Source organism: Peromyscus leucopus, chromosome 4 (genome assembly GCF_004664715.2).
Source record: "Peromyscus leucopus breed LL Stock chromosome 4, UCI_PerLeu_2.1, whole genome shotgun sequence".
Taxonomy (NCBI): Eukaryota; Metazoa; Chordata; class Mammalia; order Rodentia; family Cricetidae; genus Peromyscus; species Peromyscus leucopus.
In genome coordinates, this window is record NC_051066.1 from 61,336,709 (window position 1) to 61,352,713 (window position 16,005).

General features: G+C 49.9%; 2 protein-coding genes across 5 annotated transcripts in view; one reads left to right on the forward strand and one right to left on the reverse strand.

Annotated features, from left to right (window-relative positions):
- The window catches only part of P2rx3 (purinergic receptor P2X 3), a 36,656-nt gene extending 32,716 nt beyond the window's left edge, over positions 1-3,940 (reverse strand). Inside the window, exons 1-2 of the mRNA XM_028894222.2 lie at positions 3,747-3,940; positions 1,714-2,325 (exon numbers count right to left, since the gene is read on the reverse strand). Of these exons, the coding sequence (XP_028750055.1) occupies positions 1,714-1,832 (119 nt within the window). The 5' untranslated portion in view covers positions 1,833-2,325; positions 3,747-3,940. The remainder of the gene's footprint in view (positions 1-1,713; positions 2,326-3,746) is intronic.
- Positions 3,933-14,720, forward strand: Ssrp1 (structure specific recognition protein 1). 4 transcript variants are annotated; one of them, XM_028894219.2, is made up of 18 exons: positions 4,241-4,331; positions 4,607-4,781; positions 5,195-5,380; positions 7,188-7,293; positions 7,568-7,758; positions 7,862-8,092; positions 8,218-8,321; positions 8,407-8,535; positions 8,807-9,028; positions 9,688-9,760; positions 9,868-9,876; positions 10,150-10,288; positions 10,415-10,460; positions 11,882-12,011; positions 12,932-13,102; positions 13,223-13,311; positions 13,819-14,005; positions 14,226-14,720. In XM_028894219.2, exons 2-18 carry the CDS (start codon positions 4,728-4,730, stop codon positions 14,295-14,297), a joined length of 2,139 nt encoding a protein of 712 aa, XP_028750052.1. In that variant the 5' UTR covers positions 4,241-4,331; positions 4,607-4,727; the 3' UTR covers positions 14,298-14,720. The 4 variants fall into 4 exon arrangements, with proteins under 4 accessions (XP_028750053.1, XP_028750052.1, XP_028750054.1 ...); XM_028894220.1 differs by lacking the exons at positions 4,241-4,331; positions 9,868-9,876 and adding an exon at positions 3,933-4,129; XM_028894221.2 differs by lacking the exon at positions 9,868-9,876.
- Positions 14,721-16,005: the final 1,285 nt, after the last annotated feature.

The following is a 16,005-nucleotide window of genomic DNA, read 5'->3' on the forward strand; positions in this document are numbered from 1 at the left end:
GGGCAGCCAAGGGCAGTGCAGGGCTAAGGGGCTAGTCCAGAGACAGCTGTCTCTGTCTGCCATCAATGTCCTGCCTGGAGCCAGGCGAGTCAGGCCAGGTTAGGAATGTGCTGAAAAAGCTTCTGTACTCATTTGGACCAACATGCCATCCCGTGACTATCAACAATTAAGGCGCTGAATATATATGTGGACATAGAAGGTATAAGAACTAACTGAGGCTGAGGATGTAGCTCAGCTGGTAGAGTAATGACGTACTATGCACAAAGCCTTGTGTTCAACCTGCCCATATAAACTGGATGTGCTGGCTCACACTTATAATTCCAGCACTAGGAGAATTAAGAATTCAAGGTCATCTTCACCTATGTAGTAAGTTCAAGGCCAGTCTGGGATGCATAGGACTCTGTCTTAAAAAACCAAAACCAAACAAACTAGACAAGCAAAAAGGAACCAGTTTTGAGCCATACTTTGGAGACAGGAATATGGAACATTTCTAAACATCTCTCACAAAACAACATTGGAAAGTAGTTTCAAGGCCATTTAATCCTATTTCATAGCTTGTATTCCTTCTGATGTCCTCACAAGGCTATATGGCCTTGTTATACACTGGAATACCAAAGTTTACTGGCTTTCATCAAACCCATGAAACAAAAATCACTTTAAAAAACCACATCTGCCCATCTCTCCACACACCCAACCTCTCCACATTACTCCAACCTTTCAGCTCCAGCCCACATGCACACAGGATATAGTCTTCGATTTGCCTGAATTAACTCATGACCTAGTCAGTGGCTTGCTGTCTTTCATAAACAGACTCATTGTCTCAAGGAACAGCAAGCGACCACAGACCCGAAAGCCAGGAAAGAAAACCCTTGAGGTTTCTGCCTGCATTTCCCGGTGCCGACCAGTGTGTAGAAATGACCACAAGAAGGACAGACCTGTGTTTTCCTCCCAGCCATTATTTGCTCAAGTCCGTGTGTGTGTGTGTGTGTGTGTGTGTGTGTGTGTGTGTGTTAGAGTATTGAATTTACACTTTTTTAACAATGAGTGTCATCTCTGCATTCTTGGTTGGAGAGCCCCACATTAAGGCAGAAAAGGTACTTTTCTCTTTGGCCACTCTGCGAATGTATCTGTGCCCGTGCCTCTCTCCACCTGGAGGGGCAGCTCCTTCCTTTGTTCGACTCTCCACGAACAAGGGTCTCTTCTTGCCTTTCTAACCTCTCCCCATCTAGCCCATGGCAGGAAGGAATTCCTAACTCTATATTAAACCCAGCACTCACTCCTCTTTTCTCCCCAGCTGGTTCTTCTTCCACACAGCATCAGTCCATCTCCCTAGTTTCAGTACCTCCTTCCTGTGCTCCTGTATCTGAGACTCCAAAGACTCCATTGAGGGGAATGGAAATGTGTGGGGAGGGGTCTTCCCCCTTTTTTTTTTTAGTTTGGGAAGGACCATATGGGTCCTTTCCTGCCCAGGGAATGCACCTATCCTTGGAGCATGTGTCTAGAATCATTGTCCAGCCCTGGAAGAGTTACTGGGTAAAACCATCCACCTGAAGACAGGACTGGATGGGAGTGGCAGAGACGAGTCCCCAGGACATGGCTCTCACAGATCAAAGTGCTTCCCAGAGGGGAAGCCCTGGAAGCTGCAGAGCAGTCTCGGGAGAGGGAGGGAAGGACATCAGGTAGCCCTCCTGTCCCGGGACCTGAAGGACTCACCCCACAAAGTAGGAGATAATCAGCAGCTGGACGGCTCGGTTGATGATCCCAATGGTCCAGCTCTTCACAACCACCGACTTGGTAGTCTCGTAGGTGAAGAAGTCTGATATACAGTTCATACTGAGAAAGTGCTCACAGCCACTCAGAAGGGCAGCCCAAGGAGACGACCTCAGGGAGAAAGAGATCAAGGCCCGGAGTGGGCCGCTTAGTGGGACTTGAGGAATGGAGCTAGTTCCTGTAAGCCAGGCAACTGCAGTCAGTGCCTCATCTCTCTCTCTCCTCTCCTCTTGACACTCTGGCTGGCAACGGTCTAGGGCCAGGGCGGCGGACCACCTTTTTATTCGTCTTCACTCCACACCCCTGTGATGTCACGGCAGGGGTGGGGTCTCCAATCCCGGGCTCCAGATTGCCTGGGATGCAGCTGGCTCGGGCCCTCTGGGATCATGTTTTATCTGCTCTCTGTCTACTGTTTCTATTCTGTTCTCTTATGCGGTGTCTCTCCCACAGCTCACCAGCTGCTCTGTCTCCAAAGCCCCTTGTAAGGGTCCATTCCTGAGTTAGCCGATCTGCCTGAGCCAAGAACTCCAATCCTGTGTGTCTGCCGACTTCTACCTAATAGCGCAAATGGGGAAGAAAGGGTTCTTGGGTCTCCTGGGAGGACGAGTCACATATTTCCTACCATTCCCCCACCCCCTCTCTGCCCTCCAGAATCTCATTATGTTTCCTAACTGGTCTCACTTGCTGTGTTGTTATGTTTCAAACTGACAATCCTCCTGCCTCAGTCTCCAGTGTTGTGATTACAGATTTGTACCGCTGCAACGAGGAAAGTCACTTATTTCTAACTCCAGTTGGCAGCAGTGGTTGAAACTCTTCTGGTTGCACAGACATTGTCAAATTTTCCTTCTTATCCCCAGGTTATTCAAATCTTTTGTTAGGGAATGTGCTCTTGAAAGGTTGGGGCTGTTTTAACCATCTTCAATAGTTTCCTCAAATCTTAGTAAAGTGCTGCATTAACAATAGGTTCTCGTCGGGCAGTGGTGGCGCACACCTTTAATCCCAGCACTCGGGAGGCAGAGGCAGGCGGATCTCTGTGAGTTCGAGGCCAGCCTGGGCTACCAAGTGAGTTCCAGGAAAGGTGCAAAGCTACATAGAGAAACCCTGTCTCAAAAACAAAACAAAACACACACACACACACACACACACACACAAAACAACAACAAAAAACCCCAATAGGTTCTCATTACATGTCTTAAGCCATTGACTTAGCTAAATAGTGCTAGCAATTTAGCAGTATTTAACCCAGTGGTTAAAGTCACAAATTCTAGATGGCAAGAATGCATTTCGACTATCTCATATCCCAGGACCAAGTTAGCAAGTCAGTGCGACGACTGTCAGGAAAACCAGGAGTTTAAACATCCTGCCTTTATGCACATGCTAGCAATTACTTTAAAAGTTGGATTCTCATGATTATGATAAAAGGCTGATGTTAAGGAATCTGAGTTCTAGGCTCCAGCTTTGATGACAATGCACTGACACCCTGGGCAAATCTTCCGTGGCTCTCACTTTTCTCGTTTGTAAAACCCCCATTTTACAGGGTGAGATAAACTCAAGCATCTCTTTCAGACCCGGCTTCAGATTTTGCAAGATGCACCCCCCGTGCTATGTGAGGACATCCGGGTTCGGCCAACTCAGGCTGATGTGGTTTCAAGTAAGTCCTAGCTCAAAGGTAAATCTGACACCAGCACTTGAACTTAATGCGGCCATCTGCCAGGCTCTTCCCGAGAACCCACAAATTAGGGATATGGATGGGATGGTGTTGGAGGTGGAAGGGTGAACTCATTGCAGAAAGGATCCGATCCACTTGCCAGGGTACAGCGCGTAAGCAGGCAGTCACCGACACCAGCATTCCCTTTGCAGCTTAGTGGGGGCGTCAATTCTGGCCACAGCTCTGTATTCTTCTTGCTCGACAGACCTCCTTCCCAGACTATTTTACAGGAGGGAGGGACATGAACGATTCCAACACAGAAACAAACCTGACAGCCTGAAAAAACGGCATAATTTCTCTTCGGAATCTACGCTTTGAAGAGCAGCTTGTAACTTTCTAAGGAGCGCTCCCATTTCCTAGTTAGGAATTCAGCCGCGTGGGATTCCACAGCAAGACCCTCGCTTTGGCAGCCTAAGGAGCCTGAGGGTACCGACGCTCTAGGCGACGGTCCCGTTGGTCCTCCCGGCTGTTGTCTTTCTAGCCAGGTCTTCCTCTCTATGGTCTGTGAGCGACTTCCGGTGGCGGGACGCGGGACCGCGCACGCGGGAAAACCTTCCCCGGCGTCCCCTCCCCCGCACCCCTACCTCCTCCCCCGCGTCCCCCTGCGCCCACCGCCCGCCCTGTGCCGTCGCGAGGCTGCAGCTCGAAGAGGTGGGTGGTCGCGATCCCCGGGTCCCGGGTGTGCATGGGCCCCGCTCCCCCCGCGGGACGCTCGCGATGGATCGTTCCGCGTTCAAATTCGCGGGAAGTGGGCGAATCCATATTAAAAGGAAGGGGGAGAAACGTGGGGCCAGGGGGCCGCGGGGTGGTGGGTTCGCTGGGATCCGGACACTACTCTCTGAGCGGAGTTGAGGTGCGCTCTCTCAGCAGGTCCCGGGGTTCCGCCGATAGTTGCCTTGCCTGTCGGTGGAACGTCCCGAGAGGGTGTCGGGTTGGGGTGTAAACGCCACTATAGGCCTCGTTCTGCACCTAGGGTCCTGGGCCTTGGCCTCAGGAACGCTGCAGAGCCGGTCTGTAAGTTCCCAGGCGTGGAGAACTTGAGACAATCCAATCCAGGCACCACTACCCATGGGTGAGCCGAGTAAGGTGGCGTCTTTACTTGCTTATCAATCTCCTTCCCGAATTCAGATTCCCACCCCGCTGAACATCTGCACACCTAACCAGGAATTGGGACACAGCTCCCAGAAAAGGGTTCGTTTCTCTGGTGCAGCCTAGGGCTCTGTGCTCAGGCCACCACGGGCAAGTGAACATGGCAGAGACACTGGAGTTCAACGACATCTTCCAGGAGGTGAAAGGGTCCATGGTGAGAACGGCTTGGGCTTTTAATAAAGGCAGAGATTGGGAAGAGTTCGTGTCCATTAACAAAGCTCAGCTGACTGCTACTTTGTAAATAGTGTATCTGGTGTTTCCCCAAGCAAAAGGGGCATCAGAGTCTCGAGTTGTGATCTTGAGTTTGAAGAGATTGCATGTGCAGTTCTGTCCTCAACTCCTGTGTTAAAAACCAGGAAACGGGGCCCTTACAGGGCCCTGGGTGCCAGAGTCAAGCGTGCAGTCTAGAGTTGGTGCCTCTTGTGTCTTTTGCCTTGATCTTACCACTTGACCTGTTGCTTTTCCGTTGATAATCTGGGCAGCCTGCAGCACCACACGGGTGAGGGGTAAAGTGAACCTGTTAACACACTGGATCCTGCTCTGAATCTGGGTCTGTATTTTGGGCAGAATGATGGGAGGCTACGATTGAGCCGCCAGGGTATCATCTTTAAGAACAGCAAGACCGGCAAAGTGGACAATATCCAGGCCGGGGAGTTGACAGAAGGCATCTGGCGCCGGGTAGCGTTGGGCCACGGACTTAAACTGCTCACAAAGAATGGCCATGTCTACAAGTATGATGGCTTCCGAGAATCGGTGAGAGATCCTGCAGCCGTGACCCTCTCCTTTTGTAACTGCCCTGTCTTGGTTATTTTTAATCTTCTAGAGACAGTTGGTGTTCTGATAATCATGTCATTGCTCATTTGGGCTGCTCAGAGCAGAGCAGCTGGAGACGATTGAACAAGAAACTAGTGTTCTGTTTTTCAGTGCCCGTGTCTTGTGAATTTCTTTGTACCTGGACTCCAGGTTTTCTAACACCTTAATTTAGGTAATGGCTTCCACTTGGCTCCTCTCCTGCTTCAGAATCTTAGCTTGGTGCTCTAGAATTTTTTTTTTTTCTTTTCCATTTTTGAGCTGCTTGAATTATTTTGTTTTAATATCCACTTTCATCAAAAGAGCATCTACACAAAGTTTAAAAACTCAGGTGTGATACATACATCTGGGAATGGAAGCTCCTTTATTCCTCCCCTAGCTTTTTTTTTTTTTTTTTGGTTTTTCGAGACAGGGTTTCTCTGTGTAGCTTTGCGCCTTTCCTGGAACTCACTTGGTAGCCCAGGCTGGCCTCAAACTCACAGAGATCCACCTGGCTCTGCCTCCCGAGTGCTGGGATTAAAGGTGTGCGCCACCACCGCCCGGCTTCTTTTCTTTTTTTTTTAAATTTTATCTTTCAAGACGGTTTCTCTGTGTTGTTTTGGTACCTGTCCTAGATCTTGCACTGTAGACCACATTGGCCTCGAACTCACAGAGATCTGTCTTGCTCTGCCTCCCGAGTGCTGGGACTAAAGGTGTGCGCCACTGCTGCCCGGCTAGCCTGGGTTTTTTTTGGGGGGGGGGAGGGGCTTTGTGTATATGTGTATATATAATTGTTATTTTGCTGGGTGGTGTTGGTACATGCCTTTAATCCGAGCACTCTGGAGGCAAAGGCAGGGGGATTGAGGTCAGCTTAGTCTAAGAGCAAATTCCAGGACAGCCAGGGCTAAACAGATAAACCCTGTCTTGAAAAAAAACAAAAACCCAATAACAAAACAAAAAACCCCCACAAAAACTTATTTTATGTATATGAGGCTTTGCTAAGCATGTACTCCTGTGCACCATGTGCATGCCTGGTGCCCCCAAAGCTCAGAGAAGAAGCCATTGGATCACGTGGAATTGGGGTTACAGACAGTTGTGAGCCACTACCATATGGGTGCTGGGAATCGAACCCAAGTCCTTTGCAAGGACAAGTACACCTAACCACTGAGCCATCATGTCTCTAGCACTTTTAAGCAGCCTGGGTGGTAGTGGCTCACACTTTTAATCCCAGCACTTGGGAGTAAGAGGCAGGCAGATCTAGGACAGCCAGATCTGTTACACAGAGAAACCCTGTGTGGAAAAACCAAACTAAATCAAAACAAAAAGGTTTTAAGCATAAACTTTAAGAGAAGGAAGCTGGGTGGTGGCAGCACACGCCTTTAATTCCAGTACTCCAGGAGGATCTCTGAGTTCGAGGCCAGCCTGGTCTACAGAGTGAGTTCCAGGACAGTCAGGGCTGTTGCACAGAAATACCCTGTCTCGGAAAAACAAAAACAGACAAACAAAAATAGTTAAGAGAAGGAAAGAGGCTTGGAAGAAGGACATCTGTGAGAGCGTGACTGAGGGCATCTGGGTCGCAGAAGCAGCTTCTGGTAACAAAGTAAAATTGTTTTTAAACAGTTTCCCAGTTGATGTCCTGAGTTAGCTGTGGCGTCTGATAAAGGATGTATTGCTGAACTTTTTCTGAACTGGAGAGTCTCAGGACTTTGAAATTGTGATCAGATCCAGAGGATTTACTGGGATTGCACTTTCTTCTCCTTACAATTTACAGGAGTTTGAGAAACTCTCTGATTTCTTCAAAACTCACTATCGCCTTGAGCTAATGGAGAAGGATCTGTGTGTGAAGGGCTGGAACTGGGGAACAGTGAAGTTTGGTGGTGAGTGAGGATGATTGAGATTTGGGGAGAAGGTGGGCTGAAGGGCTTCGGATGTTACCTTGCTTAAACTCTGATCTAATTTCTAATTCCCAGTTTGTGTGTTTAGCACGTATTTGTCTAGCACGTATAGTGTTTTAGGCACCGTACCTGCTCGTGGTATGGTGTGAACAAAGTTCCCCTGGTCCTCTATCCTCACGGAACGCAGAGCTGGTGGGAATGCTTCTGCAGACTCTCCGGGGAGGAGTTTGTGGCTTGAGTAGTTCTTTCCTCACAGGACAGCTGCTTTCTTTTGACATTGGTGATCAGCCAGTCTTTGAGATACCCCTAAGCAATGTGTCCCAGTGTACAACAGGCAAGAATGAGGTGACCCTGGAATTCCACCAGAATGATGATGCCGAAGTGTCTCTCATGGAGGTGCGCTTTTATGTCCCTCCCACCCAGGAAGATGGTGTGGACCCTGTAGAGGTGAGGCTTCTGCTTGTTGGGCCGCTGGATATGGCTGAGTAGACTTTGGCTGGCTGGCTTGGGAGCAAAGGCTGGCTCTTTGATTACCCATGTGTGTTTGCAGGCCTTTGCCCAGAACGTTCTTTCAAAGGCAGATGTGATCCAGGCCACTGGAGATGCCATCTGCATCTTCCGGGAGCTGCAGTGTTTGACTCCTCGTGGTCGCTACGACATCCGGATCTACCCTACCTTTCTACACCTACACGGCAAGACCTTTGACTACAAGATCCCCTATACTACAGTTCTCCGTCTCTTCCTGCTGCCCCACAAAGATCAAAGACAGATGTTCTTTGTGGTGAGCAAAATTTGGGGTGCCTGGTTTTCGCCTAAGTCTTCAGTAGATAGAGGTTACTGATGCCTAGAGTTCTGTATTGTTTAGTTATCTGGGTCTCAACAGTCTTGTCCACTGTCCTTAACCAGATCAGCCTGGATCCCCCCATCAAGCAGGGCCAAACCCGTTACCACTTCCTGATCCTCCTCTTCTCCAAGGATGAGGACATCTCCTTGACCCTCAACATGAATGAGTAAGTATCTCAGTGAACTTGTTTCTTGCCACTGTCCAGGAAGAGAGCAGGCCTGCCATTGGACCTTGTCTTGCTTTGTTTATAGGGAAGAAGTGGAGAAGCGATTTGAGGGGCGGCTTACCAAGAACATGTCAGGATCTCTCTATGAGATGGTCAGCCGGGTCATGAAAGCACTTGTAAACCGTAAAATCACAGTCCCAGGCAATTTCCAAGGGTAAGAGTGTGGGTTGAAGTCCTGACCTGCTGAGGATGGAGGTGGGCTGGGCTGGGAAATGTTCGGTCACCTTTCTTAATGAAACCGTTCCTGTGGTGTGTCCCCTCGAGTTGAAGCCTGGGCGTACTTCTTGTAATTGTCAGCACCCCTGTCAAAGCAGCTCAGTGGGAGTGACTCCTGAGGGCCCGGGCATTCGTGTTGCTTACTGCCACCTGTGCCCTTGGGCTCTGCTGTGCTCGGTGCTGACCAGGCTCCCTGCATCCTCCGCCAGGCACTCAGGGGCCCAGTGTATCACCTGCTCCTACAAGGCCAGCTCAGGACTCCTGTACCCCCTGGAGCGGGGCTTCATCTACGTGCACAAGCCCCCTGTGCACATCCGCTTTGACGAGATCTCTTTCGTCAACTTTGCCCGCGGCACCACAACGACTCGTTCCTTCGACTTTGAAATCGAGACCAAGCAGGGCACTCAGTACACCTTCAGCAGCATTGAGAGGTGAGCGCCGCCCCCTCCAGGGACTGACCCCACCTCTGCAGGGAAGCTCAGCCTGGCCTCCGGTCCTTTCTGGGCCCATGGTTGGACTTTCCCAGCTGAGTTGGATTTTCTTTCAGTTTCTCTGAGATCTGGTCTTTCAAGTACTCAGACTCTGGAAATGTATGGATCATTTTTTTTTTTTTTTTCTGTCCTTAGAAAAGTTATTTTTTATATTATGGAAGCTGTGTGTGTTGGTTCTAGCTCGTTCTCCTCTACTCCCCCAGTGGTGGAAATATTATCTCTTTCTTTCCTGGAATGAGCTGTGTGCGCAGGAACACAGCAGCTAATGTTTATTGAGTACACTCAGCTGTGAGCTAAACATTTTACAAACATCTTTGTGTTTAATCCTCATAGCCCTGCAAAGGGTGAAATGCAGACCAGTAAAAAAGATAAAAACCTCCCTTCGCACAGTGCCCTGCTCGGGGCCTGCTTGGTGAGTGGGCTATCCTGCCGCCTGCCTTTTCTGTCCCATGACTCCAGGGCTGTGTCTACCCTAACTGAAGTCTTAGGTGGTGTAGTCATGAGTTTGAGCCCCACTTGGCCTGTCGGTATCAGGTCATGATTTCGTCTACCTGAGTTGGTTCTAACCAGCTGGTGACGGTGTTTATTTCCCCTCACAGGGAGGAGTATGGAAAGCTGTTCGATTTTGTCAATGCAAAAAAGCTCAACATCAAAAACAGAGGACTGAAAGAGGTATCTGTGGGAAGGCTGTGCCTTTCTCCTGTTCTTTCTATAGAGGAGAAAGGAGCAGAGACTTGGTGGCTTCTTTTTCACTCTTTCTTCTCTTCTTACCCTTATAGAAAAAGGAGGTGCGTGTGGCTCCTTCCCCTTCCTGAGCAGGTTCTCTCTGCATGGCCTTAGATCAGTCTATGCAGCCTCTTAGGAGCCTTTGTGGGGCCAGGAAGGGGAGGGGCTTGGATTAACTCACTTTAGTAGGCCCTGCATGTTGGCTGTGTGGACATTCCTGCTCAGGGGCTCCTGGGAGCTGCTGCTCTGATTTCACAGGTGTGGGGAAATGCCTTTGAGTGCTCAGGAGTTCTGGCTTGAACATGATGGCTGACACTCATCTCTTCCTTGGCTAGGGCATGAACCCAAGCTATGATGATTATGCTGACTCTGATGAAGACCAGCATGATGCCTATTTGGAGAGGATGAAGGAGGAGGGCAAGATCCGGGAGGAGAATGCCAATGACAGCAGTGATGACTCAGGAGAAGAAACTGGTGGGCTAGCCTCTGTGCTGGGGCCTGGGGCAGTCAGGCTCTACCCCGTGGCCTAGGCTGGGTGTCTGGGGAAGGGATGGGCCTCCGACTGGAGTGGAATTTGATGCCGTCTGTGTTCTTTCTTAGATGAGTCCTTCAACCCCGGTGAAGAGGAAGACGATGTGGCAGAGGAGTGAGTTTTGATTGGACCTCACAGGAATAAGATTGTGGCCTATACATTTAAGGGTTTCTGAGTATTTATCATGCCCCAGTCTTAGCCAGTGGTCCAAGATGGAAAAGTGACCGCCAGTGAAGTGAGACATGAAAGTATTTGTCAAGGTGTCAAGGAATTTCTTAGTGCATAGCATGCTTTAAAACCAGAGAAATGGAAAGAGAATGGGAAGGAGAGCTAGTGCTTATGTATGCTGGGAGTCCTCACTTGCAAGTCATAGTGTAACAGTATCATTTGTATCAGTCAAGACTTCTGACTGTCCTCTCAGAAAGTGACTCAAACTGCCTCCACAGGGTTGTACTGTTTTGTTTTGTTTTTTTAGTTCATGTAACTGGAGCTCAGAAGTTGTGAGGAATCTATTTCTTGCTTCTAATTTTATTATTAGAAAGTTTGCTCCATGTCCCTCAGAAGTCTAGGCAGGCTTAATATGCATAGCTTAACACCCAGACGCACGTCTTGGTGAACAGCAAAGTTTGTCTCTGGTCAACTGTCTTCTGAGCTTGAGATAACATATATGTTCAGGGCTCTAATGGACCAGAACCACCCTCAGACCCTGCAGTTGGAATGATCCCTGCAGAAAACTGGGACTGTATATCCAGAAAGGTTGGGCAGCAAGCTCAAAACCAAATTGTGAACGTCCTTCAGAAGCCCACTAGTTTTGCTGGCAAAGGTTAAGACACAGATGCTGATGAAGTGCCTTGGGAACTTTTCAGCAGTAGGCAGGTGTCAGCAGCTGCGTGTTCAGAGGAGATTCGGTTTATTGAACAGGAGAGTCGGGCACAGTCAGGCACAGGGACTGACTTCACTTGAAGCTTGGTTTGCTCCATTTCAGGGCTGTCTCTTTATCAGAAAAGACTGTAGTGTAAACTACGGTGATTTAACCAAAGCGGATGATGAGGTAGACTTGATGTGCTGCAGGCTAGCAGGAACAGTGTTGTGTACTGAAGGGCAGAAGTGGAGCGGAACCTACCTGACTTGGAGCAGAGGAGCCCACGGAACATTTGTTTTTCACTGATTGAATCAACAAATAACCCTTTGTGGTGGCTGGGTCTGGAGAAGGGAAATGAAGCCATCTTAGGAAAAGGCAGGAAGCTGGGGTGGCAGTTAGTGGTGGAGGCTGTCCTTGGGACTTACTCCCTTGGCCTTTCTGGGCAGATGTCTAGATTCCTTTTACTTCTTTCTTAAGACTTCTGGCTGGGTGCTTTAATCCCAGCACTCGGAGGCAGAGGCAGGCAGATCTCTGCGTTCAAGGCCAGCCTGGTCTACAGTGGGATCCAGGACAGCCAAGGCTACACAGAGAAACCCTGTCTTGAAACAAAACAGAAGAGAAGGTCTGTATCCCTTTCGCCTTCCTTTCCTGAGGCTCAGCCTTACTCTGGCAGGTTTGACAGCAACGCCTCTGCCAGCTCCTCCAGCAATGAGGGTGACAGTGACCGGGAAGAGAAGAAGCGCAAACAGCTCAAAAGGGCCAAGATGGCCAAGGATCGCAAGAGCCGGAGGAAGTCCTCAGAGGTACAGGCTCGCCTCTAGATTGGGAGAGTGTCAGCGTGTGTCTCACTTCCTACTTCCTTTCTCCTGCTCACTGCCAGCCCTGTTGGTTGTGCTGCCTTTGTGGGCGAGCGTGGCTTTGGTAGATAGCGTCTAGGTTTTCTTTTGGGTCCTGGGGTACTCTGTTTCGAGAAGATCTGGGTTTTTTGTTCGTTTGTCTAATTTTAATATTTTTGACAATTTTATAATACCTTCAGTGTGCTGTGATTTTATTCATACCCCTTTCTCCTCTGTTACCTCCTTCAACTCCTTAACTAGTCCGTCTTTTACGTTCACATCTCGTCTCTTTGCTTTGTATCTGGTGAGTTTAGCTAGGACTGCTTGTATAGCATGAGTAAGATCTTACCAGTGGCTGCACCGCTAAAGAAAATGATTCATCTTCTCCTACATTAACTGCATATAGCTCCTTAGGAAGGGTGGGCCCTCGTGGGTGCCTCTCTCCTCTATGAGAGAATATCAGGGCCCAATCTTGTATTGGGCTATCGACAGTCACCACAGCCATGTTGTATCTGGGTGGCAGTGTTTCATAGCTCTCCGCCCTTTTCTCTGGCTCTTGTCTTCTTCCTGCTCACCTCTTTAGCTATCTCCTCAGGGCCGTCTTGGTGATAGAGATGTTCTGTTCAGGACTGAGCACTCAGTTGTCACTTATTCTCAGCACCATGACAGATGTGAGTCTCTGCATCTGAATTAGGAGACATCCTGCCTCTGCCGAGGAGATCTCTTGGAGAAGGAAGAAGTTGCCATTCCTGCCCTTAAAGCTGTTCCTGTGTACCCAGTACTATTGAGTTCTTTGTGCATCTCCTCCCCCATTGGTTTCTTTGGGAAAACTTGGGATAGTTGTGAGATGTGGATGGCTCATGGCATTTGGGTTCTTTCTCATATAGGTGAAGAAGGGCAAAGATCCAAATGCCCCTAAGAGGCCTATGTCTGCATACATGTTGTGGCTTAATGCCAGCCGAGAGAAGATCAAGTCAGACCACCCTGGCATCAGCATCACAGATCTTTCTAAGAAGGCAGGCGAGATCTGGAAGGGGATGTCCAAAGAGAAGAAGGAGGCGAGTAGTGGTGGACTGGAGGGGTGGAGAGAAGGGCTTTGTGTGGGGTACAGGGTTGTGCACTTAGAACAGCTGTAGATATGGTTTGCTTGGGTCGGGCTAAGCGACTGTCTGTGACAGGAATGGGACCGCAAGGCTGAGGACGCCAGGAGGGACTATGAAAAGGCCATGAAAGAATATGAAGGAGGAAGAGGGGAGTCTTCTAAGAGGTGAGTGTCAGAACAAATGGCCTCAGTGACTGCTTTTGTAGCGGGTTTTTTTCCAGGTCAGAGTTGAGAGTTGTGGTACATGTCTGACAGCAGTGAAGGAGTGGGTGCTGCTTATGCCGTTGCTGTGGTGTGGGCGAGGTACGGGGCTAGCAGATAAACACGTCCCATTTTCCTCCATCGGCTTTGTCTGAAGTAATGAGAAAGTTTAGAAAAGAGTATCTTTGTGAGCTTAATTCAAAATCTGTATGAGCTTTGAAATAAAACACAAGTGTCAGGTAAGTTTTGCATGAGTTGCTCAGGCTGTGACCCTGGTTCTTCTGGGGTACTTGTGTATGATCCTCTCCTTTGGTGCACTTTGGGATGACAGAGCCGACATTACATTTCCCATGCCGAGAATAGTGTGGCCAGTACTTGGAAAAGTCCTCCTTAAAGCCAGGAGAAGTGTGGCTTATCTGATACTATGGGGAGCCCTAATGGCCTGGCTTCTTTTGCATTTTCCTAATCTAGGGACAAGTCTAAGAAGAAAAAGAAAGTAAAAGCAAAGATGGAAAAAAAATCCACCCCCTCCAGGGGCTCATCATCCAAGTCTTCATCAAGGCAGCTAAGTGAGAGCTTCAAAAGCAAAGAATTTGTGTCCAGTGATGAGAGTTCTTCAGGAGAGAACAAGAGCAAAAAGAAAAGGAGGCGGAGCGAGGTGCGGTGGGAATGTGGGGTTGAGGGGCGTGGGAGTCTGGGGGTGGGTAAGATGGGGTTGTGGTTGGTCTAAAAGAGTCATGAGTTAGAGTGGTTTCTGAGGTTTTGATAATGCAGGAGTCAGTAGGAGGAACCAGGCATTAGGTACTCTTCACCACAGAGTGGCGGGGAAGGTAGCTAGGACACTATACCTTTACCCTAAGAGACCTTTGGTTTTTCAGGACTCCGAAGAAGAGGAACTAGCCAGTACTCCTCCAAGCTCAGAGGACTCTGCCTCGGGATCTGATGAGTAGAGGAAGGAAATTCTTGTCCTTGCCCTGTCCCATCTCCAGGCTTCCTGCTCAGTTTGGTACCAGTTTCTCACATAGTCCTTGGGTTCTGTGCCATCTGAGTAACTGCTCCTGGTGGCTTCCACTTCTCTGAGGCACCGAGGGAAACGTCTAACCTCTACTGCTTTGCAAGGATGGCTCCTTATAATCTGGGGAAAGACTGGGTAGGAGTGTGTTCTGTCTGCTCACAGTGCATTGAAGGATCCAAATCCTCGTCTCAGTTTCCCGACTGTAGGGATAAAGCTGCTTCCTATCTTGTTCAAGTGGCTGCCGAATGGGTCGTGTGAAGTCAGGCCTATAGCTCCTAATAGGGGCCTATTTCTACTTTTATTTTGTATTTCTGGTCTGTGAAGTCAATTTAATAAATGGAACTGACTTTGGAAACGATGTCCTTATGTCTCCTTTCCCACTTTACACGTGTTTACCCTCCTATCCTTACTGGGCAGGTCCCTCCTGCCTGGCTGGGAAGCAATTCTCTAGGTACATCCTGTTCTTCCTGCTGGACAAGCATTGGTTTTCACCCTCGTCTGTGGAACTGTGCCACCTGAGAGTCAAGAAATGAGTGCTGATCTGATTAGAAAGCCTCTCAAAGTTCCACTCCATTAGCCAGCACGGGGGTGGGAGTGGGGGTTAGTTCTGAACTCCATCCTTAATCACCTTAGGAGTCAAGGGTCTTACAAGGCTTGAGATAATAGAATGAGGATCGACTTTCCTTTCTAGTGTAGGGAGTGGAAACCTGAGTCAGAAGGATGAGGTGTGTGTATCTGAAGAAGGGGAGGGCTACAAAATTTTGTGTTTGGGAAGTGTATCTAAAAGAGATCTTAAACGGATAACACGAGGGAAAATGCTACCCCACTTCCCACTGTGGCTCTCAATCTGAACTTATCCACGTGGGGTGGCCACGTCGCTTGTGCTCCCAGGAAGACTCAGGTGTAACAGGAAGCCTCTTCAGTCCGCCAACGGTTCCTTTCGTGCTGCCCGCGCTCTATGGTGCTGTAATCAGTGTAGGCTTAGGGAAAGCAGTCCAGGGCGGTTTCCTCTCTAGGCTGTCATCTCGGTGGCGCTGGGGTAAAATTGCGTCAGTTTCGCCTAAGTCTCGGGACCGGCCCCTCATTTACAAGGTCATGAATAATTATGTACGAGCTGTGCTTGTTTGCATACGGTGCGCCGGACTCTGCTCCGGCTTCCCACTCCCGGATTCCTACATGAATATTCATGAGCGACGTGGAGGCGTGGCCCTGGGCGGGACTAGGGGAGGGGCCCCGGGGCTTGCACTGGCTCGGTCCCGCGGTGACGGTGGTGGCGGCGGCGGCAGCAGCGGTCACTGGCGTCGGGGTGCCTAGCTGAGCAGAGCTCATCCTGGGGGAGCGCGTGAGTGCGCGGCGGCGGCCGGAGGGGGCGGGGTCCGGGGATGGGGGCGGGGAAGGGCATGGAAAGAACCCGGCGCCTAGCAGCCAGGACCTCAGGTTGGGGCGGCAGCGGCGATGGGGGCGGGGGGGGGGTCACCAGGAAAGTTTGCGAGGGCCTGGGGCGCTGGGGACGCGGGGGCGCTGCAGAGCTGGCGCGTGTGTGCGGGGGTGGAGGGCACTCGTGCCCGGAGCCAGAAGAAAGCGGGGAAAGGCGAGGGTGGGGCGGGGCCGGAGGCGGGCGGAGCTGCTCCAGGGACCCCCCC